Here is a 27,704-nt window from a genome sequence, read left to right as displayed (position 1 = left end):
TCTAAGCGAGAGTGTGGTAAGGTCAAAGCTCACAACCCCTTGCCGACGAGGAAACTGAGGCATGGAAGACTATGTCAGCAGCTTGTTATGGGGCTACACAAGATATTGCGAGTAAGGAACTGACCAAGCACCAGGGACATAGCAAGGGCTCAGCGAGCGTTGTCTGTGTTTATATAAACGCTCACATGTAAAATCACTTCTGGCCTCCTGATAGCTAGGAAGTGCTGTATGGCCATGAGGGGAGTGTCCATGTCTCAGAACATTATTTTAGAACTGTCACAATATGATAAACATTCTTCCCTTTTGTCCTCTTCATCTGTCATTCTTACACGTAGTCGGCTGCCTCTCTGCGGCTCTGGGCTCCAGCCTCCTGAAACGCAGAGGCTGCCAGATCTCAGTGGGAACAATTCCAGGCCACTCTCTCGGGGCATGGCTGAGATCTAAGGTATGACTGAAGAGATAAATCCAGCCCTGGCTGAAGGTGCTGGTCACCCCACTGTGCTACGGACCTAAGTACATATCAGGAGCATTTCAGTACTCAGTACTCAAACTGAGTACACTGGTACTTAGATCAGGTACTGAGTGCTCCAGTACTTAGACTGGGTACTGAGTACGCTGGTACTGAGATCGGGTACTGAGTGCTCTGGTACTTAGATTGGGTACTGAGTGCTCTGGTACTGAGATCGGTTACTGAGTGCTCCAATACTTAGATTGGGTACTGAGTGCTCTGGTACTGAGATCGGTTACTGAGTACTCTGGTACTAAGATTGACTACCGTAGTGCTTACTACTTAAGCAGGTACTTCAGATTTAGTTCTCCCGATCACCCTAGGAAGGAGGACTTGCTGTGATTGCTATTTTTAGGAGAGGAACCTAAGAGACAGAGGCAAGAAATGGATTTGTTTGAGATTGCGTAACCAGTGGTTGGCAGAGCACGAACTCCAACCAAGCTGGGATACTGCCACTAAGCAATACTCCGGTGGGGTTTAGTGTTCCGGGCAGAAGAGGGAGGAGACTTGATGAGTCATGTGAACAGCGGGTGCCTATGTCGTGGGGGAAGCTGGAGCTCCAGGAGAGGGCCTGTACCAAACCTCCGGTACGGGATCTCCCGGATGCAGAGCTCGTTCAAGAGCAGGGCATCCGGATTACTCTACCATGACCGGGATTAACCCACAAGATCCTTCTACTCTTTGTAAATGGATTTTGAGGTCTCCACTATGCTGGTCCCCACATAAAGCAGGGGTTCTACCACCTGGAGGTCTGTGAACCCCCTCGAGATGCTCTTATAATTTTGCAAGTGCAAGCACTTCTCTGGGGAGGAACCACCAACTGACTGAAGGGATCGGTGACCCATCAAACACCGGACCACTGGCCCAGGGTGATGGGGGAGGGCTGCTGCGTCCCTACCTCCAGGGGCAGGTTCCACGCTATGTACACGTGAGACTTGTAGTCGTCCATCCAGACCTCAGCAACCCGGAGGGCGTTCCTCTTGGTGTAGAAACCAATGTTGCTGTTGTAAGGTTTCTTCTTCCGCTCGATGTGGGCCACTCGTGAGCAAGGCAGGACCTCCATGCTGCCCCCGCAGAGCCACACCTGGAGGCATAAAGGATTTTATCAGCCGGACAGAGAAATTCCTAGAGGCCACGGCCCCTCCCCAAGGCCCCAGGGCCATGGTCAAAAGACAGCACAAGTGAGAAATGCATTCTCATATATTTCAGGGTTGGTGTGTTACTGCAGTGTAGATGAACCTGACCTAGCTAACACGTGTCAAAGAGGGCTTGGGGGGACTTTTATAGGTACAATAGTTTAGGATGTGAAAACAGAGCTCTGGGTAACAGGCACCCATTGACCTAAGGTGCCCTTGGTGACGCATGGGTATTTTTAAGTTCTCAGTAGTGAGAAAGTGGCACCTGTGGGGCGTTTTCTCCCACCTGGCAGAAGCCATGCCTTGCAGACCTAGAACGGAAAATTCAAACTGAAAACCAAACCATCTTTATTCATATAGGCACAAAGTGTGCAATGGTCTACTTATGCATTGTTAATATGCTCTATCTTGGAGTCCCAAGGGCACAGATGCCCAGCCTTCTGGAACCATGTGCCCCAGTGTTACCACGCGCTGGCACCACTTGCTACTGCTGGAACACCGAGGTGGAAGGCTGAAGTGGCGGCTGCCTTTGAGGCATGCAAAAGCCCAAGGAAGTGACACTTGCGGTTCTCTGTGTGGGCATGGCAGGCACCCGGGCTCAGAAGGCCCAGCTTGAGGGGGAAAGCCAGACTATCCGACCTCTCTCAGCCCCAGGCAGGAAAAAGGAAGCATTTCTGATTGTTAAGAAGGACTGCTTTGTGGAAATACACCTCCTGATCCTGGTGGGGAGAGCGGACACAGAGGTTTCAGGGACCCAGGCTGCTGTCCTGCCGTGAGGATCGTGTGCGCTCTCCGTAAACAGAGTTCGGCTGAGCTGGGCCAGCGAGCACAGACAGCGCTGCTGGTCTCAAGCTGGGATACTCCAAATCACCGCACCCTTCAGTGTCCCGGATCCCCTCTGCAGGATGCCGGGACCCTCTTGCAAGTTGCGCACCACCCCTGGTCTTTATTGATCGAATTTGGTGGCAAAACCCACATGCATGTGATCTTCTGTTTCCCAACTCTGGCTGCCCTACAGGGAGATGATACAGACGAGAAATTCTCTCTGTAAGCATGAGCCCGCACGTTCAAGGAGGAGACTGTGAGCTAAGAGATTGGTAGAGAGCGGGCGATCCAGAGTAGTTTCATTAGGGACCTGACAATTAGTTTCCCCCCATGGGATGGCATGGCAGCTGCTGATAGTGGAAGGAAGCCAAGTCAGGGGGTGCAAATATGGCTAAAGGCTTATGGGGAATAAGGGCAAAACACAGTGGCAGAACTTCCAGGGGTTGCACAGGTATACAGTGTTGGGAAGCTTTGGGATTCAGGGAATGAACGGCAAGACATCCCATGTTCATGGATCTGAAGACCCAATATTGTGAAGACAGCAGTACTTCCCAAACTGAAGTGAAGACAACCCAATTGTTCATGGATCTGAAGACCCAATATTGTGAAGACAGCAGTACTTCCCAAACTGATGTGAAGACAACCCAATCCCCATCAAAACCCTAGACGTCTTCTTTGCAGAAATTAACAAACTGATCTGAAAATTTATGTGGAAATACAAGAGACTCAAAAAACCTTGAAAAGAACAAAGCTAGAAGACTTCTCTTCAGATCTCAAAATGTACCAGGAAGCTCCTATAATCAAGACAGTGTGGTTCCGGTGTAAGGACAGACAACAGGATAGAACTGAGAGTCTAGAAATAAGCCCTCACATTTATAACTGACTGACTTTAAAAAAAAGATTTATTTATAGAGACAGAGAGAGAGAGAAACAGAAGCACAGGGGGCAGAGGGAGAAGAAGAGAGAGAATCTGAAGCAGGCTCTACAATGATCAGGGAGCCCGTCACAGGGCTCAATGCCATGACTCCGAGATCATTTCCTGCACTGAAGCCAACAGTCAGGTGCTTAACAGACTGGGCCACCCAGGCGCCCCATAACTGACTGCCTTTCAACAAGGATGCCAAGACAATTCAAAGGGGGAAAATAGTTATTTTCAACAAATTGTGCCAGACAACGCACCAGGGAATGAATTTTTGCCACCACCTCACCGCATGTATAAAAATTAACTTGAAGTGGACCAAAGACCTGAATGGAAGAGCTAAAACTGCAGAAGTCTTAGAAGAAAACACAAGGGCACATCTTCATGACCTACAGTTAAGCAAATGCTCACCAACAGACGAGTGGATAAATAAATATTCCATATGGTGGAATATTATTTAGCAGTAAAATAAATAAGATAGTGACACGTGCTATAGTATGGGTGAACCTTGAAAACATTCAGGGGATGCTGCAGGGAAGCGGTCAGTCACAACGGACAGTATACTACATGACTCCATTTATATGAAATGTCCAGGATAAGAAAACCCATAGAGACAGAAAGAAAACCGGTGGTTGCCTGGGGCTGGGGTGGGAGAAGGTGGAGTGGCTGCCAGTGGGTATGGGGCTTCCTTTTAGGGTGATACAGACGTTCCGATATTGGTTGAGGGGATCACTGAAGAACTCTGAATGTACTAAAAAACACAGCTGTATACTTAAAATGGGTGAATCGTAATGGTGTGTGACTATCTCAATGAAGCCATGACAAAAATCCATAGGCAGATCGATAGATAATCCGCAGAGAGAAGGGGAAAAGAAGACTCAAGGGACAGATTCCAGTTTGGGGAGCTAAGGAAAGGTGAAGTGATGAGGGCCAAGGCTGGGTTCTGTGAGGACCAGTTTCCGAGCAGGGATCACAGGCGCAGGTGTAGGAAGGGCCTCAGCAAAAGCCAGAAACCCAGGCGTAAGCACGGAGGTGCCAGGTGGGAACAGAACCCACAGGCAGGTCGACTTGGTGCCAGTCTTCCATAAGCAGTCCAGCCCAAGGTCAGGATAAACCAAGGTTGGGATCGTCCAAATTATTCCAGATTGTTCTTGGGGGTGTGACTAGGCTTGGAAGGGCTGTCAGGTGGCCCTCCTTGCTATGAGTGGGCTGAGAGAAGAGAGGGCCAGGTCCACCCAGCCTCTTTAACAAGAGCGGGAGGTGGCGTGCCAGGCTGGGAGGCCGGCGGCAGGAACACGGGCTTCCTGTCCTGGGCTCTGCCCTGCGGATACCAGCTGGCACACTCAGTGGGCACCAACTCAGAGCCACTCAGCTCTCCCTGCATGATCTGGGGAGATGCAAGGAGCTCTCAGACCGTTTAGTGTCTCAATGGTACAATGTTCTCTTGGGGCCAGCAAACCTAGAGTGAATCACCGGGGTTGGGCACTGGCCCGGATGCCCGTGACACTGTCACAGCATGGCTCCTGGTGCCCCTTTACCTGAGAAGTGGGGAGGTGACCGTCAGGAGGTGTAGTAACTCCAGGAATAGGTATCAACTAATTCATTCAACCAGAAAATTCCACTCAGAGCCTACTTTCCAGCGCGGGAAAGACAGAGGAAGAAGGGCCGACACACAAGTCGCTCCTCGCGCGCGTGGCGTTGATGGTCTTGGAAGGGAAACACAGGAACTAAATCATCACAGGCAGATGTGCACGCTCCGACAGGAAGCTAATTCCAGGAAGGAAAGCAACACAGTGCTGGAAAAGCCAGCATTCGCCAAGAGAGGGATATGGGCCCATCGGCTCAGAGAAAGTATCTCGACCTAGGACGGGTAAGCTGTCATCAGGTGGCCCAGACTGAGCTAACCTGGCTGAAGAAGTTGGCCACGAGGACAAGAGCCCAAGCCTAGGGGCAGCAGCCCAGGCACAGTGGCCTTGGGTAGGGGGAGCCTACGCCCCTCGAACGTGGGCTGCGTTCAAGACGGCTGCAACAACCCCTCCCATGCTCCTTTCCATAAAGGGTTGGACCCACTCTTCATCCTCTTGGATCTGGGCTAGCCTTAAGACTTGCCCTGAGTTGTAGAACGTACTAGAAGTGATGTTTCACACTGTACAAGGCCAGGCCTTAGGAGGGTTTAGAATTTTTGCTTTCTCCGTCTCGGGATCCCGAGTCCACCATGCTTTGAAGAAGCTGTGGATGAAAGACCGTGGGGAGAAGGGGGTCCGGCCTGGCCTCTATCACGTGCCTTGGGTTGGACCGGACACCTCCAGCCAAGCCACTGACCGGCCACCGGCATGTGAATGAACCCACCCGTGCTGCACCTAGATAACCCCGGCCCAAACGGCCAGACTCCAGAATGGTGAGCGAATTGGCTGTTCCTTTAAGCCGCTGGATGTGGGTGCCCGTAAACACCGACATGAGCTGAATATGCAGGAGACTGGAAGAACAGCTGAGGGTCTGTACCTCAGAGCAGAGCCTGACAATGAAGCTGGATGGGCGGGCAGGGCTCCCGCCAGCCGGGCCTTAGACCCCACGGAGCAAACGGATCTTTGCTTTAAACGAGAAGCCACCGAAAGAGATGGATTTGAAAAAGTCACCCAGCTGAAGTGTGGGAAAAAGGTTAGTGGCAAGGAGAGGGGAGACAGAGGAGGTAGGAGGGTCTTAGTGTCATCCTGGGGAGAGATTCTGGTAGCTTTGGCTAGGACAGTGGAATAGAAGCAGAGGCGGACAGATTTGAGCTTTTTAATGGCAAAATCTTGGCCAATGGGCTGGATGTGGCAGAGAAGAAGAAGGACTCCTAGTCTTCCGCTCGGGCAGTGGGACGTAGCTGTGGCAGCATCATGCTCTGGGCCAGAAAGCCTGCCCAAGGCTACCCAGGGCTCTGGGGGCAAAAGAGCATCACAAGACGCAGCTTCCCCGCTCTGGACAGTGATGCCCCGGGAGAAGAGGGCGCTGGGAGAAGGAAGTCAGTGAGTGCGGATGATTTCTGGTTTCTCCAGCGTTGCTCCAGAGAGAGCCTCTTCAAGGGCATGCTGGCTTAATTCCATCTTTTGATGCATTTCATTCATTCAACTCATGTGTTTCATCAATATTTCAATAGCTCATGAGAGTCTTACAGACGACGGAGAGTATGTCACCGGATGGGGCAAGCCGGTATTTCCAGAACTGTGCCTCGATCTCCGCCTGTCTGCTGGACTCCCTGAATGTTCTCTGTACCTCCCAGTGTCTCAAGTCCTCCCTTCAAGGGCGGGATTTGAAGCTGGCCCACATCACTGGTTCCCAAACCAGGCTATGACTCCAAATCACCAAGGGGTGCTTTAAATTTACCAATGCCTGGATCCCTCCCCGGACCTACGAGTCACATTCTCCAGGGAGAAGCTGAGGTACCACCGGGTCTTTAAAAACGTCCCTTCCATGCAGCCAGGTTTGGGAACCACAGGCATAAAGCCATTTAATATCTATTCCGAGTCTATGGTTTCATGACTGAGGCCAAGAGAAGTTAGGATGTGGCTGACGAAAGCTCAGACCACCGGGCAGTGGTTCTGGGGCTGCTGGGAAGAGATGCGGGATCGAATGTTCCGGGCACGGCCTGGAATGCTCTCCCCAGTGCCTCCATCACCAAGGAGCCTGGTCAGTAAGGCGGGGGCAGCGTGGCTGGTTCATTTGTATCACCTACTGTAGGCAGTGGCCTCTGAACATTTTTGATAGATATTTTCATCGAGAGAAAAAAACAAAACAGTTGAAGCCCATCCTCCATCCTACTGAATTCATCCATTTTAAATTAAATGCATGGGCTATCGCACTACTAGATTTTACCAATGATGAGTGTAGAGAGAGAAGTTTGAAATCGCACAGAAATGGAAGTGCTAATATATTCCTCTCGGGCCCGCGGGTCCCACCTGGTGTGTCTGGCTTTGGAAACCACTACAGGAATTCAAATGCTCAAGGTCTAGTCTTCTTCCGCCACGTTCAGAAGCCAGCTGTTGCTCGAAAGCAGCAGAAAGTACAGCTCCGGAGCGAGTAGGTTTGTCACCAAAGTAATCTGGTGCGAATTTTCAATGGTGTCACTAGAGTATGAACTGTGAGTGCCACGAGAACATGAGAGCCACTTTTCCCGAGATGCTCTAGACACCATCGGGTGTGGGGGGGGGGGCAGCTGTCTCTGGAAAAAGCCTCCGATACTGTTACAGAAGGGGGCCTAGGCCCTCTGTGCCTCCCTCTGCTCCACACCCCTGTCATTCAGTTGGAACAGGAAGCTGCAGCATCCAGAAAGAAATCCAGGTGCCATCCTCGACCTCTGCTCCCCAGGCACTGGTCAGTCCATCACCAAGTCCTGCAGACAATGACTCTGCACTGTGGCTCAGCTGCAGCCCTTTCCACTCACGCCCACCATGACCACCGGACTACCACCTCCTCCACCGTCGCCCCAAGCTGCCACCACCTGGACCACAGCACCCACCTCCCGATGGCTCCATTCCATTCAGCTGGCCTCCACTCGGCAGCCAGAGTCCTGTGATCGGGTCACAGCATTCCCCTGAACACTTTATGGGCTCCCACTTGCTCTCACAGAGGGAGGAACGGAATGAAGAAGAAAGATGGAAACAGTGTAGACAGACAACATGACAGACACAGAAATGGAAGTCAGAATGACCAAGGGCCTTTACTGCAGGACTCAACACCAGGAAGCTCTGAGTCTGCCCAATGTCTGTCTACAAACCCAAATCCACGCCTTGTGTTTCTGGGACAACGGCTCCCTGGCACCCTGGCTCATACTGCAAAACCAGCCCAGCTGAACCCCTCCTCTAGCACAAGCTGAAAGATGCTGAGGAGGAATTAACCCATTTATTCTCTAGTACGGGAAGGCCACACGATCCGTTTCTCCCACAATCTGAACACACTCATTTTATACCCCAACCCCAGGTTTGTCATCTACAAATGAGGGGGAAGCTATCACATTGGGTCCTTTCAGCTCTGGTGTTCAGGGTCTGTGATTCCCTACACCATAGATCACAGTCCCAGGCTGGAGGGCCAGGGTCATCACCAGTGGAGGACACTAGCTTCCTTAGGCTGCCCATCCCCGTGTTGACTTTCTTGAGGAATAATCTTGAGACCCCGAGGAATCCCCCAACTAATGAATTCAGGCATGTTATCTAGACCACTGGATTATCTCTGAATCCAATCTCTAGGGTCCCTTCGGATTCCTGTGTGCACTTTCTATCACAGGCCGTCTCTAGGCACGCACCAAAACTATTTTCTCTCTATGAACCAGTCAACACCCCCTGTGCCACTTACTGAGCAAATTTCTTGAATGGCATTTTCTTGTCTTGGCATAGGGTATAAAAGAGATGCTTCCAGATCTCAGATCTTAAACCATGGCCAAGTGTGTCCATCCTTTTAATTTGTCCGAAACTTATTTCTGGTGGGCAGCCATCACTTTCTTTTATTCTATTATCAGTTGTAGAGTTTCTCTTGGAGACCATCTTTCACACTCCATGAAACGAGTGAATCCTTTCCTAAGATGCTAAGGTGAGTAGAAAGTAAGATGGCTGCTGGTCTTCCTCACTCACTGTGGGGCCCTCAACATCCTAGTCTTTACTCCTGTGAGGACATACAGGCCAGACGACCCACGGAGGTGTGGGTGAGTGAGTCTTCTGTGTCACTCACACAGTCAAAACTGCGCATCTTATACCATCAAATGACAGTTTCTTTCCTTTGGGGCTATTCCTGATCTATGAGAGTTAAAGAAAGAAATTAAGAGAAATTAATTAATTTTGTTCTGAATCCTCACACAGCCCAGACCAAGGCCAGTCAGTGTCTTGTCCAGGTCCTGCCCAAGTGACCCCCTAGACCTGCCTACTACCCTTGGGAAAGGAAGTGAGTAGGAGCATTGAGGGCAAGGGCAAGCTGTCAGGAGGCATTAGTGGGCTTGTTTGAAGATGAACTGTAGAGAGCAGAAGGGGGTCAAAGTCAGTAGCAGACAATTACCAGCAAGATCCAAGTCTAAGAGAGACTAAGAGATGCTGTAGAACATCCAGCAAAGAGTCCAGTTGAACATCAAGGGGATGCAAAACAAGGAATGAGTCAACCCACAGGACCACAGGCCAGGGAGCACATCAGATCACGCTGAAGAGGGAATCTTAGTAGGCTGGGGTCTTTGTTTTTTGCTTTTTCTGTTTCCTTAATATATAATAGTTCTATTGAACTATAATCCACATACTATAAAATTCACCTGTTTAAAATGTAAAAATTCCATGGTTTTAGTACAGTCACAGAATCATGCAACCATTATCACAATCAATTTTAAAACATTTTTACCACCCAACTAGAAACTCTATACTCAGGACCAGTCAGCCCCCCTCACCACCACCCACAGCTCTAGATAATCACTAATCTACTTTTTGTCTCTATGGATTTGCCTATTCTGGGTATATCATATAAACTAATTACACAATATGTGGCCCATTGTGGCTGACGTCTTTCACTTAGCATGATATCTTGAAGGTTTACCCATGTTGTAACGTATACGTGGTCTTCATTCCTTTGTATGGCTGGATACTATACTACAATTCGTTGATACAGTCATCCATTCATGGACACTTGGGCTTTTTCCATTTTGACTGTTACGAATAATGCATCTATGAACATTCATGTATAGGTGTTTATATGGATGTGCACATATTTTCATTTCTCTTGGGTATATCCCTAGGAGTGGAACTGCTGAGTCATATGGTCATTCTATGTTTAATCTCTTGAAAAGCTGCTAATCTCTTCCAAAGTGACTGCACTATTTTATATTCCCACCAGCAGTATAATGAGGGTTCTAATTTCTCCACATCCTCACTAACCTTGTTAATGCCATTTTTTTTTTTATTATAGCCCTTCTAGTGGATGCATCTTGTTGTGTTGTGATTTCCATTTTTCAGATGGCTAATGATGTTGAACATCTTTTCATAGGCTCATTGGCCATTTGTATATTTTCTTTGGAGAAATGTCTAGTCGGGTCCTTTGTTCAGTTTTTAATTGGATTGTTTGTCTTTTCATTATTATCAGAGGCCACATGGAGAAAATGAAGTTGGCTTCCAGTGTCATTTCTCTCCTTCTTTTCACTCTTCATCATCCAAAGGCTCCAGTGTTCAAGGTCTCCTAAATTATTCCCTCCCTGGGTTGTGTGTAGAGCTGGCATGGAGATGGCCATAAAATACAGAAAAATGAACCAGGCAGCAGAGGCCAAATTCTTGTTCTACCTCCTCCAAAGTCCAGCTCTGTGATGTTAAGCAAGTCATTTTCCTCTTTCCTCACCTATAAGATGGAGTCAGACTATCCACCTGCCTCCAACACAGAGCCATTATGAGGGACAATGAGGTTGTGGATGTAAAAATGTAGGGACACTGCTGAATCTTCCATCCTTTCAACGGGAGACAACTGATATGGTTTCTGGGCTTGGACGCAGGTCTCAGACTGCATATTTCCAGACCTTGTTCCGCTGCTTACTGGTTGACCTTATGCAACTTAGCCTTTCTATACCCCAACGTCCTCCTCTGTATCCTCTGTATAGTGAAGGATAATAACGGTCCTTGCCTCTCTGGGTTGTTGTGATATTTAAATTAGATGTGTTATTTGTCAAGTGCTTAGAGCAGTGAGTGGCTCCAAGTTCTCAATACACATTATCTAGGCCATCACTGTTATCATGACTCCGAGGCTAGATTTCTGATGCCATACTCTGTCTGTGCTCCCGGCCCCCACTGAGAAGAGGGTGGGCTGGGCTGAGTTTCCAGAGGGTTTTTCCATGACTGGGCACTGAATACACTGGCAGGACTGACATGCTGATGAGCTGTGCTAGCTTGTCCAGCCTGAGAGTCTCCCCAAAATGTCCAGCTCTGTGTCCCAAGTGTGTGTGTGGGGGGGGTTGTGCCCCTCAGTGACCTTGCCAACGCTCTCCCTCAGGTATGTGTCTCTCCCTAGCCTCCTCTCCTTGCTCCAGCTCCAGGAATGGCCACTATAAGGGACCAGACTATGCCACCCTGAAATATGCCTCTTTGTCATAAAGGTTATTTTAAGCTGATTATTTTGAGAAACAGCAGACACAGAAGCTCTGAAAACAGAAGAGAAGTTCCCCTTTTGTAAAGGAAAATCACATTTATAAAAAATCTCCATTTGCAAGGGTGCCCCACCCTCCTCCATTTTATACCAGGAAGAGACGGATGACTCCAAATCACAAGGGACTCATCCACGAAGACAGTACTGACTTAAATCTGCATGACAAACCTTACCCTTAGTTACAGTACTTTTCCTGGTCCCCTTCCCACCACGGGTCTCCTCCACAACCCTCTTCTTTTGTTTTAGCTGAATATGGTGTTCGAGCTCAAGTTCTAAGCCACCTCTTGGAGTTTACCCATCCTTGAGTTTCTCCCAGGTATATATGAGATGTTAAGAAATACCGGTTTGCTTTTCTCTTGCTAATCTGTCTTTTCTTACAGGGGCCCTAGAAGAGTAGAAAAGATTTTTTTCCTCCTCTACACCAACCTCATCCACAGGGTCTGTAACTGCTCCAAGGGTGACCATCGGTGTCCCATGCTGTCCATCCTGGTCTCTCAGCCAAAGAGGCAAGCCAGCCAAGTAAGTTCTGCAGCCCGAGACCATCCATGAGCTATGCAACATTATTCTCTGATGTCTTACGGGATGGCTGTTGTTTGCAATTTATACCTGGCTTTTCTCTAGATGAGAATGACACATAGGCATTCGAATGGGAGAATTTTAAGGGAGTTGACCAGTCAGCCAGCCAGGAAGAGGTACAGGGAATAAAACTTCCCTGTGAAGGCCTCCAGTCTATCTTCAGCAAGCTTTCTCCCCAGTTCATAGGCACATGTATCTGAAGTAACAGGAGGCTTCACTAACATCTCTTTGGAGAAAAGTAAACATAATGTTCTCTATATTTTGTCATGTAGACTTGGAATATAAGAGGGAAAAAAAATCTTACCCTTTCAAAAAAGATAGCAGAAGAGAAGTCTAAGAGCCGGACTTCAATAAACACTCTGATGTGTTCCTGTGGTTTGTGACCAGCACCTTGAGATTCTGGATTATAAGGTGTTCTGGGGCCACACAAGCTCCTGCAGTCCCCATGACCATCTCCCAAGCAGAAGCAAACTTAACTGAACTTCAGCCCCAGGACCTTTGTTAGCATGAGCTCCTCTCATGGCCTGACCTATGCACTGGACCCCACCGAACCTGGATGCCCTGCCCTGGGGACCTCTCCCACGCCCTCTCTTGGGGAATGAAGCCCTACACCTCTGGAGCTGGTTCTCCAGATGTCTCCTTCACATGGACACAACTTCTTCCTGGTATCAGACTGAAGTCACTCTGGAAGCCAGGGAAGCCCACATACATTGGTAAAAGCAGCACTGGAGGAATGTTTAACACAAATTATGTAAATGACCACATTCAGTAATCCAAGTGCAGGCAAATTTTAGCCTTTTGTCTGCTGGTAAATCTGTTTGAAACAACATAGATTTCTGACTAAGAGAACATTTAGTTTGTTACCCTCATCCTACCAATCTTTTTTGGGTAGATAACCCACTTTGGGTAGATAACCCATTTCCCAAAGCACAGGCTCATTCTCTTCAAAATCAGGACACCCAGAGGTGCCCCTGCTCCTCCACGCTCCTCTCTGCCATCCCGGGGACGGTGAGCTGGCTTTTCATGGTTGAAATGTCTGTTCTATCTCCCTAAGTTGCACAGACTCATAATGGCTTTCCTCCTAAAGTCCTTTAACAAAAACTCAATTTCAATCTTCTGCTTTATTTATTACCATTTCTCAGAAATCGGATTTATAAACATGGACCTCAAGACATCTCAATGTAAGCACCACGATGGCGAGAACCTCTTACGTGGATTCCATTTCCAGGGGATGCAGGTCATTCCTCTTAATACACGACAAGGAATTAAAAGGAAGCTTGGTAACATGACACGGGATTTAGAGGAGGAAAGAAATGCATTCACATGGAAAGCAGCTTGATTTATTGTGCATGAAAGATGGGTGGGCTTTTTCCTTTTCTTTTAATTTTTGAGGTTGATGTTTATGTGTTTGAAAGAATAATATTGGGTGGGAAAACAAATAATATCAGGCCTATACTCTCAACAGTTTAAAATTCAGCCTCGCCTTGCTATTGTAGCCTGTTATTGTCAGGGAGGACCCGAGGTTCTGTGTTAGGAAAAAAGCCCCAAGCAGCCTCAGTCGCACACTTTGAGGTTGTCCTGCTCATGTCCTGGCCCATCTCCTTTGCCTTCCCCTCTTTCCTTACCACTTAGGGCTTCCCTGCCTAGACCTTCCCTCACTCCTGTCTCTCTCCTTCCATGACCGCCCTGCTCACACACTCCTTCCTTTGGACAGTCCCTCCTTTTGCAAGAGCAGTTCCCACTAATTAAGTATTAAGCATTTATCCCTCTGCATTCCCAGCCTGATGCTTTCAACTTGTAATAATTTACCTCCTTTGGTCATTCCATTCAATATCATCTACACATTTACGAAGACCAGAGCTCAGAGCCAAATGCTGCCAGGGATCTAAAGATAATTTAGATGTGCATCTTACGCACCGTCTTTGCTCTTTTCTCAGAACTTAAAATTAGAGTTCCAGGAAAGTGTTGAAGATTGCCTTAGAACCTTGGTGTAGAAGCAGCCAGGGCGCTGGTGGGGGAGTGTTAACATGGAATTCATTCCCCTCTCTATGTATCCGTGTTCTACTATCAGTTAGCCTGAGATTTTGCCAGGATAGAAAAGGAGCTATTAGGGCACAAACAGAGGTAAACCACGCTTCACCATAGGAGCAAAGTGAATTATATTTAATTCTGGATCTCTAATACCGAACGTGTTAAACCAGAGCTTTGAGATCAGGTACAGCGCTCTGGAAGGAGCCTGGAATGTCCACATGCTTCCAAGAAAATCCTATCATTGTGGTTCAAAAGGTTCTCAAAGGTTCTCTCCAGAGCACCATCGCAGAAACCAACTTGGTCTGGGCTAAACAAAAGGCTTTGCCAATGACCACTCCCAGAAATCTACAGAAGGGGACAGCAGGTACAGGGCTGCCTGTGGTCTGGGACCAGGATGAGCAAGAGGCCAGGAGGGACCAGCCTGCCATAGCTCCAGCAGACGAAACAGTCCACCCACCCACCCTTAGCCGTCATAGAAGAAGGACTTCCCACTCACTATAACATGGCCAGTAGGGCATGTGGTGCGCATGGGAGGGGCAGGTTGGAGATAATGACCCAATGGCCCTGAGGAGACCAAAGGCCACTGATGCTGGGGCCGGGGACACAGACCTCACCATCGGAGCACCACGAGTGCCCATGTGCACGTTTAGCTTTTGTCAAAGTGCAGACCCATGACTGGATGTTGGCTCTGTGGTGGCTGGCCCTGCCCTGCCTGGCTGGACAGACCCTCAGCTCTCTTGTCCTACCCCAGGTGGTCAGGCCTGAGCACGTCCCAGGGGGGACCTGCTGTAAAATGGTGTCCAGTGCTCACAAAGGCTCAGAGCACAAGGACAGCCACTTGGGAGAAAGGCAGATCCACCACCCCGAAGTCCACAGTGACCTGAGGCAGCTCTCCGGAGACTGGGACCACAGACACCTCCTGGGACACCTCCTGGGAGAAGCCAACAGGGCCACGCTGGGGATGAGACGCGCGGGGCTGCGGGACCTGGCAGGAAGCCAGCCTGTGGTCATCGGGGGATGAAACCAAAGTCGCCACTCAAGCTCTTCCTCGCCGGCTCCCACAGGAGCAGGATGAACGGGGCTTGGTGGACTCCAGCCTGCCTCGCCACCGCGTCACTATCTACAAATGGTGGCTTTGGGTGTTGGCAGAGGGACAGCATCACAAACACACCGGCGTTACTGATGGGGTCGCGAAGAAGCACGGTGTGGGTGTAGGGACACTTCTATCCCTCCCTCTGCTTCTCCTCCGCCTGCGGACTGGGAGCCACATCAGTAAATGAACACACACTCAAGTTCCCAGGCTCGGCAGAGAGAGAGAGAGAGAGAGAACACTGTGAGCCGTATGTAAACAGAATGAGTCCACCTCCCCCTGCACTCAAAAGATAAAGACCTCGAATGCCTCACAGACAGCCGATTAGTTAGCGAGAAGGTTCGCGGCTGAGGCTGCTGATGTGCTGGGAGCAGCCCCGGTCCTGCCCGCCTGAGCCGGGTCTCTCGCGGCTTCCTGCAAGGCTGGAGGCTCACAGAGTCCTTCCGGTGACTCCACAGCAGTCCCTTCTTTTTACACAAACTGCCAGGAGCATCAGGTCATTTTTAAAATGTTGGACCGGTAATTGAGTTAGAAGCCTCAGATGTCAGGGGAATGTGAGGTTTTTGAAGCGGACGCCGAGCTGTAAGTCAGGAAAGGACGGAGCACTGGGGCCCGGTACCTCGGGCACAAAATGGCTGACCCAGCAGTTACTGATAGTCAGTGGGGACCCGGGGCAGTAACCGCAGGGACGAGGAAGCTGCCAGCACAGTAGAGTCTGAAGACCAGAGATTACACGCCTTCATGCCATTCAGTGCCCTTGGGGTGCTGGGCGACTCGGAGCCGAGAAAAGAGACACGGATCTGGTTTGCTCGGGTATCGCCACAAAAGGAAACTCGCCATTAGAGGACCTTCCTCAGTGCACTTGGGCCCGGAGCTTAGTGACATGAAGCCCGATGAGTCACCACACCAGCAGGTTCCACAGTCGTTCCAACTCTGTGTCAACATTTGGACTTTGAACAGCACATGAGAGGGGACTCTCACAGATGGAGAAAACGAGGGATCTCAGTCCTTTTTACTGAATTCCAACATCCATTTCGGTCCCTAGAAGGGGCAGGGAATCATGCAAGGCTCTCAGTGAGCCCCTGACCATCCTTCGACAGACCTAACCCAAGGAGGACATCAGCCACGGGAAAGGTCTGGGCAACTGCTGCCAGCGTAGACTCGTTCTTACCAGTGTGTGTGAGCCTGGAGACGTGCCACCCGAGGCCTCACACCATTGCTGCTCCCTCTGACCCATGGCACGGGGACCCCGGAAGCCACCTGCTGAAGGGGCAAGAGCCACGTGTGGAAGGAGCCCAGGGCCCAGGATGACCACGAGGAAGGCTCCTGCCAACCGCGACCACCCACCATGGGTTTTCACGAAAATCTCAAGCCAGCCACCGAGAGTTAGAGGTTGGCTGTTTCCGTGCTCCGAGTTCCGTGCCCCGGATACTCCCTCTCCCCTGGTTTGGCTTGTGAGTGTAGAGAATTTAAGAGGTATACGGGAACCCCACGCTTGAATGGGTCAGATGCCCCGACAAGCAGCCTCACGGAGGCTCTTCCAACCCAGTAACTGTGTTTGTTTCTCTCTTCCTCAGCTTCCGTGGATGCTGGCTATTGCGCACGGATCTCCAAAGTGTCACTTAGGTGCCCTCTTCCATTCTCCTCTCCGTTCCGTGGGGCCAGGTTCACACTCTGGACGTCGCTGGGAGAACAGCCCAGCAGGGCAGCCGGTAAAGGGAAAGGTTCCTTTCAATTTTTAAACCGTGCTGCTTTGTTCTTGCTCTCCGAACGCCGTGTCCGGCCTATCTGCTAGGCCTGGGGTCTATTTGAACAATTCTGAAATGTCATCTCCTACCTGCTGACTTCGGCTGCTGCGAGCCACGGGCGGCCCGGCTCCCACAGAGCCCGGAGGCGGGACGCGCACACACGACCCGTTCACCGGGGGCCGGGTCGAACAGAGCCGACTTGACTCAGATACGTCTCTCCACTCTCCGGCTCAGAGAAAACACGGGGATGACGCCGTCTTCTCTTGGACGCACGTCCCTTTTTCCCTTTGCAAAGATGCGGGGGGTGGGGGGGCCGGGTCTTGACACTTGTAGACAGAGCGCCACCGCACGGCATCGATCCTGAAACCTTAAAGAACCATCGGCTCAGGGTCTCTTCAGGGGCCATCTGAGCCCTTTGTCCCAGAGCATCGGAAGCAGGAGCCACCCTTCGATGGAAGTTCTCCACGTCGTACGCCCCCAACAGATGCCATGGGCTCTTGTGTTTTCCGGGCACCCCTGGGCCCCGGGAGGAGTATGCAGGGAGTCGGAAGAAATCGTGTCTGTTGGGGGCTGAGCTCCATCCACCCACCTCCCTCCGGCCTCGCTGGTACGCTGAAGTCCTAAGAATGTGACTGTACTTGGAGAGAAGATCTTTAAAGAGGGAATTAACAAAGGGCGGCCCTGACCCCGGAAGATGGGGTTCGCGTGAGAGGTGGACGGGAAGACGCGGACGCGCACGCAGGGAAGACACGCGAGGACAAGGAGACAAGATGGCGTCTACAGGCCCAGGACAGAGGTGTCGGGAGACGTCCTGCTCTCAGACTCGCAGCCTCCCGAAGCGTGAGAAAGCGGATCTCCGTGGTGAGGCCCAGCCCCGCTGTGGTGTTTGTCACGGCAGCCCGGGTGCGCTAATGTGGTCTGCACCTACACTGCCCCAGCTCACGACAGGGCGCGGACCTGGGACACACCCACCTGAGACAGGTCCCTAGAAGGTTCTGGAGAAGCTAGAAGAAAATCTGTGAAAGAAAACTTTTCCTTCAAAGCATGCAATCTTGAAAACCGTGGAGCGTTCAGCTGCCCACGGCACCTTCTGGTTTGAGCTTGGAGGCCCACTGCGGGAAACCTCCTCAAATCCTCTCTCAGAAGCAGAGGAGCCCTGCTCAAAGTCCCTCCATCGGGAGGAAAATGGCTTCTGGCCCGCAGATGGGAAGGGGCTTCTTCGCAAGATGAGATGCTTGCTTTCCTACACAAAGCGGGGGTAGCCAGGAGTAACGCGGGACTCTCCCCACCACGGAAGGGGCATCTGCAGACCGCCCCGGACTCGCAGCGACGGGCCAGCCCCATTCCGTGGGGCAGGGGACGGCCGATGCTGGCAGGAGCCCCTCTGAGTCAGCCACACGTGACCGCCGGGATTCGAGCCCCTCCAAGCTTTGGGAGCCGGTCTCGCGGTCACTCCATGACCGCCGCTTCCCTTAGCAGCCCCAGAGTCGTGGGGCTGCAAACAGAACGTCACCAGCGTCACCACAAACAACGGCGGTCGACTTGCCGCGTGTCAGCCCCCCCACCACGTGCTCTCTGCGAACCAGCACTTTCTTTCTTTCTCCCAGCAGGCCTGGGCCCTAGACGAGGAAACTGAGGCTCAGAGAGGACAGTGAGCGTGCTGGGGGCACACACTTCTGGAGTGAAGGGCCAGAAGGCAAACGAGGTCCACCGGACCCCCATATGTGCGCCCGCCCATGCATATTTCCAGAAGTTGAGAAGACCCTGTCTCTGAGATGGCCTCTCCCCACTTGCACCAGGCCCACTTGTGAGGCCCCGGTACTGGGGTACAGACGCTCTAAGTCAGAGGTCTCTGAGTAACAGCTCGGATCTGAGCTGACTGCACCCTCATCACCGGGGAGCCTTGAAAGACACACACGTCCAGGTCCCAGGCCCCGAGCTGCCCGTCCAGCAGCCTCTGGGAAGGGCCTGGCATCTGCATTTTAACGAGCTTAGGGAATCCACTCGTCGCGAGCTGTGCGGAGATCCTAAAACCTTTGCACCGGGGACACCTGCACAGTCTGGCGAAGCCTCCGGAGCCCTTCTCAGCGTAAAAGTGCCTCCATGAAGCCAGATGCACAGAAACACACAGGAAATAAATTAGGTGGAAATACTGTCTTCAAATTTTTAAAAAGCCATGAGGCAGTAACCCATACGCCTCTTTAACACATTAAGTAACAAGGTCCAGCGTGAATCTGAATTCAGACAGGAGGATCCCTAAGTATTTCAAGGCGTCCGTACAAAGTGGGACACAGTATGCCCAGGTCTGTGATTAGCACCGGAGACAAAGCCCAGGTGTGGCTGGTGGTGTACGGACCAATTACTGTCACTGTGCACGCTCACAACCAGTCATCACTGACATGATCGCCAGCGCCAGGTGCAGGTCAGTAGACGTACGATGTGCATTAGGGATGCCTGGGCCTCAGTCGGTTAAGCGTCTGACTCTTGGTTTCAGCTCAGGTCGATCTCAGGGACCTGGAATCCGGCCCTGCACTGGGCTCCACACGCAGCGCGGCGTCTGCTGGGGTTTCTCTCTCTGCTCTCCCTCTGCCCTTCCCCCCACTCAGACCCCCCCCCGTCAAATAAATAGATAAATCTTAAATAATAAAAGAAAAATAATGCGATGTGTTTTATATTCCTGACCAAATTTGCATGCCCGTGGATTTATCACAGCACTCCACGGAGATGGGCGGACCCCAGGCTGAACGCTCTTGTTCTGGGCCAGGGCCAGTTACGAAATCGGCACCACTCAGGATAGGAGTGCCAAGGGCTAGCTCTCCACGAACACGGGCCTTACAAGAGGCTAAATCAAGCCAAAGAGGCGCTTGATTTCCATCGGCAAAGCGAGATCCGCCCGGAGAGTCTCCTTCCTTCCTCGCCGAGAGACTGTATCAAATGACTGATAGAAAAATTAATGATCCCTTGTGGAACAGCAGCCACGAGAAATCACATGCATGCAAATCTTGTGGGGAAAAATGTTGCATGATTTATCTTGTTGTCAGCGTTCTTGTATTTCCAAGATGAAAGTTATCCCCCCCCCCCACTCTTGCTTTGTTTTGCACTTATCCTAATTTTCTAAATAACATGGTTTCCAGATTGCGAGACATGATTATCCTTATTCAGAGCAAACGGTGCTGGGATGTATTCACGGAAAGGGCTGCGTTTCCCCGTAATCAGCCCCCCTCTCCGTCGCCTTGTCAGAGCGCGGCCCGCTCTGATGAGATTCCTGAAGGTTCAGCCAGATAAAGCAATAACGAAAAGCTCCACGATGCTGCACGAGCACCAGAGAGCCTGCCGGTGTGAGGACGGCAGGCTCCGTGTCCTGACAACCCCTGAATAGCTCAAGGCATCTCCTGCTGCTGCCTTCGGCTGTGTGCTGCGGGGCAGTGTTTCTAGGCTGCTCACGATTATTTGTCTCCACGGCAGAGGTAAGGAAGTTCACGTTCACCTGCCACGGGGAGCCGAGATGCCCCCACGGACCTCTTGGAGCAACTACTCTCCATCAGAGCGTCTGGAGGTGGAACCAGCCCGCAGAGGAGGGTGGACAGCCGTCCATCGGGACACCAGAGGGCATCCCCAGGACACCTGTGGACGCAGCCCAGCTCAGTTGGGAGGAGAAGGGGAGCCACCTTCCAGATGCCCGCGTGGAGACGGGAGCGTGGCCGTGGAGGCACGGCTTCAATCCTCTGGATGGGCTCGTGCAACCGTCCTGCGTCACTCCGCCTGCTTTTCTGTGGACGGCTTGCGAAGCGATATTCCCTCTCCCACGAGGCCACGGGCCTAGGGCCTCAGCATCAGACTTAGCAGCCTCACCATCCACTGACGTCATGGGACCCAGACTGGGAGCTCAGAAGGTCCGACTCACCACCTCCATCTGTCACCGCGCCCCAAGTCTACACTTCCAGGCTCGCCTCCTCCACGGCCCTCGAAAGACGTCGCCACACGCTCTCCTGTCCATTCTGACCTCAGCGACAGCCCCCACCCTGCCCGTACCAGGTACCAGGACCTCCCTCTCCTGTCCCCTTGGCCCATCCAAGTCCCACTCACCTTCCCAAGCCCCGGGACCCTCGCTAGAAAGCACCGCCCTCTCCCTCCGAGGGAGGGACGGCCCCCTCTTCGTTTTAGAACACTGTTTGTGCTACGGTTTCACAGATGGAGCAGATGGTCTAAGATGCCGGCTGTGCACGGGGACACTGTGTGATTCCAGTTCGTGAGCTGCATACGGAGCCGGTGCTGGGACAAGTCCCACCCTCCCCGCCCCACCCCCCACCCCCCGCTCCCAGGGACGCCCCCGCTGCGTGCAGAATGACCCACTCTGACCTCAGGCTTTTCCTCTTCTCTTCCGGTTACTCTTACTCACTCTCTCCCGCTACATGTGTTCAGAAAGGAGGGCCTGGGGCCACGGGGCGCTTGTGACAAGAGCTAACAAGAGCAGAGGACCGAGAGCCGACACCTGTCTGAAGCGCTTCCCGGTTACTCACTCATCACCAACTCGCTCACATCCGCGGCGACGAGGTATGTGCTATCCGCTCCTCACTTTAGAAACAAAGAAACTGAGACAAAGAGCGTTTGAGCAAATTGCCCAGCGACACCGGGGCGGGGCGGTGTCCTAACTGGTTTTCCTAGCTTCCTACCTGCGTGGTGTCCCCAGTCACAGAGATAAAACTGACATCTCCCTCCGAACCAGAGCCCACAGTCTGAACCGCCTCCTCGTCTAACTCCCACGCCCGGCCCGTGTTCCCCCCACCCTCAGTCTCCCGGGCCAGAGACCAGGTGTCCAGGGATAGTCTCTCTGCCCCAAGGCCGGCCTGAGCCCTTCAAACTAGGCCACCAGAAGCTGTTTGTCCTTCTTTGTCCCCCCTGGAAACCCAGTCGCCTGTCTCTGCGTCCTGGGCAAACCTGGCCCTTCCCCCTGTGGCCCTGTGTGGGGTGGAAAACCTCTTGTTTCTGGGGAAACAAGGAGTAACAGACTTTTCTCTCAATGGCGCTAAGCTTTCTGAGTGACCATGGGGTCCCCTTGATAAGTTAAGCCCCAGGTACGCACTGCCGCGCCCCGTAGAGGCTGAGCTGGGGTCGGAGCCCTTGCCGTCTGCCTGTGCCCTGCCTCCTGCCCCGGGCCTCCTGCGCAGCTCCCCTTGCCTCTGCCTTTCTCTGTAGCTCACGGTCCCTTCGCGGTCACTTCGAAGCTCCCTTGCTCCCTCTGCACCAGGGCCTTCTGCGTGCTCTCGGCAAGGCCACGGCCATCGTGGATCGGACCGACAGTCTGCGTCTTCTGGACCAACACCCAAAGCACTAAATACTGCTGGAGGAGGGTCACCTGAGCACTGGTTGTCCCCGTGAACGGATGTGCTCGGCCCTCGAGACGACCCGGATGCTGCCGGAGGAGCAGAGCCTCCCGGGAGCTCCCGGTTCGGTCCTCGCTGCTGCGATTTCGGGCTTTTCCGTTTGCTCTCAAACCTCCAGCCTGCCCTCACTCTCGGCTGCTCCCATGACCTGCATGTCCCCGGCAAGCGGAGGCCACCGGCGGGAAGCCACTCTGCCCGCGTCACTGCATCAGTTCGCCTCCAGCCTGGCCTGACCCCCGCTTCTTCCTGCTATGGGTGGGGGATGCGCCCTCAAGCGTCCCTGCCACCCCCAGCCTTGCTCTCCCCGCACGGCTCTGTTTCTCTGGCTCTCTCTGGCCTCTCCGCAGGCTCTCCTTCCCTTTCTGCTGGCTCTGTCCGATCAGCGTGGAATGTGCCGTCTCTGCCTCCCTAAAGGCAATATGAAGCAAAGGTACTGCGGAAACCACGTAGTCAGACCTCTGAGAGCGGTCTACACGCGCTGCCTCGACTCCCCTGCCACCTCATGCCCGAGCCCAGGGCAGTCCAGCCTTTGTCTCAGCTCTACTCCTGGAATCAACCATGACAGATGGCACCCTGCACTGAATCCAAGGCCACCTGTGACCCCGTGCCTGACCGCGGGGCCCGGCCCGATTCCGTTCCCTCCCCTGTGGAGCACCTGCTGTGTGTCAGGCACCAGAGGAGGGACACACGCGGGTCCCTGCTCTGTGGAGCTGACATTTCAGCAAGGGCATCAGGACATTCGATGATACGTACAATAAACAGTAAATCACGTGGCCCCAGGAAGGCGGTAAGTCTGCGGCGAAAGGAGAGCCAGGCGGGGGGCTCGGCAGAGCCGGGTTATGAGCAGAGGTGGGGAGAAGCTGCAGCACACAGGGATGAGAGATACCTCTGTGAAGAGCATTCCAGACACTAGGAAGGGCTCGAGCAAAGGTCCTGTGGCAGAGGCTCAGGAAGAGCGAGGAGTCAGCGGACTGAAGGAGAGAAGGTAGGAGAAGAGCAGGAGAGGCGGGTCCGTTCCTGGAGGGTCTGGAGGGGACGGAGAGGACTTCAGCTTTCACGTCAAGTGGAACGGGGAGCCCCTGAAGGTTCTGGAGAGAGGAGGGCCGTGATCTGACTTGGGCACTCGGCCCTCTGACGGCCGAGTTAGGATGGACTGTGGGGCTTCCCGAAGCACCTGTTTCTTTCTACCCCCGCGGCTGCTCCTCTGATCCACCGTCTTCCCGGGCGACAGTGGGGCCTCCACTGTGTCTCTGTCAGCCCACGCCTCCGCCAGGATGTGCTTCCTAATGCGCAAATTGTGCCTCGGTGCCCCTCTCTGCCGTGTGTTCTGCAGCTCGGCGCCGCCCTTGGGAGGAGGTCTGACTCGTACCCATGGCCTGGGAGAGCGCGTCTCTGCGGGTCTGCTTCCGTCTCCCCACGGGTCTCTCCTGTTTCAGCCGCAGCACGAGTGTGTCCCGGCCCCAAGTCCCTCTGGCCCACGGGCCCCGCCACCGGCAGCCCCATGTGGCCACAACCCTCCTCACCCACCCTCCAGCTCTCCCCGTCATCCTCAGAGCCCAGCTCAACATCACTTTCTCTAGAAGCTTCCATAGCCCTCGGTCGGGGCTGCCTGCCTCCCACGAGTGTCTCTACTTCTCTAGCCGTGGCCTCTCCGCTCGGCTGGCTCTTCCCTTGCTTACGGCCCCATCACGCCGTCAAGTCACCGAGGGTCTGCGCCCGCCTCTCTGGTCCCCAGTCAGAATCCCGGCACAGAGGGATCCCAGGCCCCACGGCCATGTGCCCAGGAACAACGTACCAACCGGTGGGGCCCAGACTCTCAGGGGATCTGGTCTCTGGGTGTGAACGTGGCTCCCGGAGTCACTTCTGTGTTCTGTGAGGCCCGCACCGACAAGCGCCATCGGGAGGCCCGCTAGTATACGCACACCACAACCTTCCAGAACACTGTCCTTCCACCGGCAACGTGCAAGGCATGGGACTAGGCACCTTGTAAGTTATTTCACCTAATTCCCACACTTCCGTAAAATCAGTTTTATAATTTTCATTTTACGACGAAAACCTAAAGCTGCGAGGAGTGAAGTAACTTCCTTCGTGGTGCGCGGGGGGCCGGAAGTGGCTTGCAATGTTGGCTTTGGGTGTCCGCACCGGCCTCCATGATGTGGTCCCCAAACACAGGAGAAATAATAACCCTCATTTTTCTAAGAACAGTCTGTTGTGCTCCTACCCCTCAAGCTGCTCAACCCTCTCCTGGAGCACGTCTCATCGCGAGCTCGTGGAACGCCTCGTTCTCGGTCGGCGCACTGCCTCCCCGTCCTAACGCACTGCGGGAGGGCGGCCACGGGATGCGGGTCCTTGCGAGGCCTCCCAGGGCCTGGCACCACCTCCCCCGGGCCCTGGTCTCCTGAGGGGCTCTAAGTGGGAACGGAGGTCAGGGTCGTGGCTCCTTCGGAGGTTGTCCTCTAGGCTCGCCGGCCCCCAGCCCATCTCACAGAAAGTGACCCAAAGCGGGCCCCGGAGGGAGCCAGGCTGGGCCTCAGCCCTCGAGGCTCTAGCCTCAGGACGGAGAGCAGGTCTGCGCCTCAGCTCCCCACCCCAGGGATGGCAGGACACGGACGCTGGTGGACAGAGCATCGGAGGCACAAGACCATTTACTACGACGATGCTACATGTCATAAGGGGCCGCCGAGCACTGGGGGCCTGAGGACCACTCAGCCCGGCTGCCTGTGCCCGATCCTTGCTGACCGTATCCGGAACATTCTTCCAGAGACAGCGTGGAGAGGGGAGGCCCCAGAGTCAGAGGCGCCTGAAGACAACCCCCAAGCGTAGGAGCTGTGAGGAGGCGCCACAGCCAAGAGCCACCAAGGGGCCCAAAGTCTGAGGGGGGCTGCCTGGGGGCTCAAGGCGGGAGACCCTGACCCAAACCACCTGCTCCCCGAGGCCCCGACCCACTCCCTCAGGCCTCACAGCGCCCAGGGAGCGGGTCCTCTCCCCAGTCCTCATTGAAACGTGCTCCCGCAGGGGCAGGGCGGCACGGGGCTTCTCGTGGGGGCTCCGCTGCGAGGCACGTGCCCGTCTAAGCGGAGCCGGGCCGGTGCACAAGCTGCCCCTCCTCTGTCTCTGGGGCTGCTTCCCGCCTAGCTCCTGAGGCAGCCGAGCCTGCGTCGGGGAACAGAACGTAGACGCGGGCCTTCTCGCCGGGTCCCGCCTGCGAATGCCCGCTGTGCCTCGGCTTTGCCCCCATACGGCTCCCCTCCTCCCCGGGGTTTCCGGCGGGCGATCAAGGAGCTGCGGGGAAACGCGACTCCGGGAGCAAATCCAGCCAAACAAACGCGTGCGAAACCTCTCCGGGCCTTCAGCGCCCAACGGGGCGGCCGCGTGAGGCTCGGCCGGGACAGTGGCCCGTCGCCCTGAGTGAGGGGCCCGCCCCAGCGGCCGCAAACTCTCCCGGCCCTGCTCCCCGCACTTACTCCGCTGCAGGGAGGAACTCTGCTCCTGCTTCAGGACACGGACTCTGCGGGAGCCCTCCCTGAACCAGCTGGCCGGAGGGGGACCCGCTGCCCGGACGAACCGTCCGCCCCTCCGTAAGGGGTCGGGGTGGGTGGGCCATGATCTGGAAGCCTCCTCCTATGGTTTTACGGGGCAACTCTCCGCCGTCGTCCTAGACGCTGCCCCATCCAAAGCAGGGCTGGGTCTGGGGTCAGGCGGGCGAGGCACTTTCCCTACACAATACGGAAGGGGCGCCGTAAAAACTCACAAGTTAGGAGGAATAGTATTTTGATGCAGCGTTCTAAAAATCGAAAGTAATGCAAAAAACCCACGAAGAGCTGCTATGTTGCTACGCGCACGTGCACGGCTCCCCTCGCACGCCCACCCCGGGGCCGGCGCCAGGAGAGCTGGTCCATCACCGGCCTGCTGCGCCCTCGGCAGCTCCTCCCGGGCCACAAACCCCACCCCTGCCAGGCCTTCCGCAATGAGCAAGGTGCCCGTCCTCTCCTCACACCCAGCCCCTGTGCACCTAGACACACGGATCCGTGTGGCGTGTGAACAGGGCTGGGCTCCCGAGGTCAGCCACCGCGACCACTTCCCCCAGCCCGCGTGGGAGCTCCTCTGGGCGTACCCCAACCCCTGGGAGTCCCCAGCACTGTCTCCTCTCCTGAGGGCTGGGGCTGGATCCTATTCAGTGTTCGAACCCCACACGTTTCAGGGTCATGAATGAGGAATGCACAGGGGCTCTGATTTGGGGTGGCTTCCATTTCCCATAGCATCCGAGGAGGGCGGCCCCTGGGGGCTCACTTCTAGGGAAGGGGTCTTCCAGCACCCCAGCAGCTTGATCAGGTTGTGGGGGGAGCACGGCCGGACGTCCACGGCCATCACGGTTCTCTCTGTCCGGGTATCTGCAAGGTGTCTGAAGAAAGGGCTCAGGCCCTCTGTCCTTTCTGCCTTTAGGCTAAACATCTCCAGACCCTTTAATACATCTCCATTTGGCGTCCCTCCTGGACCCCCCAGAGGGTCTTGGGGTGGGGCTACTTGAGGTCCTCACAGTCCTAGGCTGGTTGGGGGTTAATTTCTCTCTTCCCTAAAGACCACCATCAGCTTCGAGCACCTCCGCACGTGCCCTCGGGAGCCGAAACCACCTGGTGATCTCTCCCTGGCTCATTCCCACCCTCCCCGCCCAACCAGGGCCCCGTGTGTGCTCTTGCCCCACCACACGAGAATCCCCACACAGCAACAAGGGCTCCTTTTACAGCGTAAGCCAACCCTTCTCGGAGTACACAGAGAAGCCCTAGAGGCGGACTGTACTCTTCCCCTACTGCTCCGCTACCTCTTCTCACTACACCCTTGCTCATGCCGCTCGGCCACACGGACCTCCTGCTGCGGCGCAACTGCGCCAAGTTGTTCTTGCCACAGGGCCTTTGCACTTGCTGTTCCTTCAGCACGGAAGACTCTTCCCCTAGAAATCCAAAGGACTTGTCCCTTTACCTCATTTGAGTCCATGAATCAAATACTCCCTTATCCCCCAAACATTCCCTGCCTGCATTATTCGAAACAGTCTCTCCCCACCCCCTGAATGCTGTCCCTTTACTCCGTATTTGCTTATCGTCTGCCCCACGAGGGCAGGGCCTCTGTCTGTTTTGTTCTCTGCCGCACGGCTAGCGTCAGAGCGGCCCTGGCACACAGCAGGTGCTCAGTGAATACCGACTGAATCAGGACATGAGTCAGAGAGCTGGCAGCTGAGCCTGTGCTCTCGGCCCTCACGCCCAGTGTCTGCGGTATGAGCCCAACGGTGCGGCGCACAGCAGACCTGCTCCCTCTCTTTACGTCCAAAATGGCACCTCTCCCCTGGGTCCTCATTC

The 27,704-nt window shown here is 53.9% G+C and overlaps 1 protein-coding gene across 1 annotated transcript in view; it reads right to left on the bottom strand.

The window, feature by feature from the left end:
• GALNT17 (polypeptide N-acetylgalactosaminyltransferase 17) overlaps nt 1-27,704 on the bottom strand; it is a 415,760-nt gene that overhangs the window by 38,465 nt on the left and 349,591 nt on the right. Inside the window, exon 7 of the mRNA XM_082714352.1 lies at nt 1,407-1,592. Within this exon, the coding sequence (XP_082570478.1) occupies nt 1,407-1,592 (186 nt within the window). The remainder of the gene's footprint in view (nt 1-1,406; nt 1,593-27,704) is intronic.

This window comes from Mustela nivalis, assembly GCF_964662115.1.
Source record: "Mustela nivalis genome assembly, chromosome: 19".
In the NCBI taxonomy this organism is placed as follows: Eukaryota; Metazoa; Chordata; class Mammalia; order Carnivora; family Mustelidae; genus Mustela; species Mustela nivalis.
This window is presented reverse-complemented; position numbering and strand designations above follow the sequence as displayed.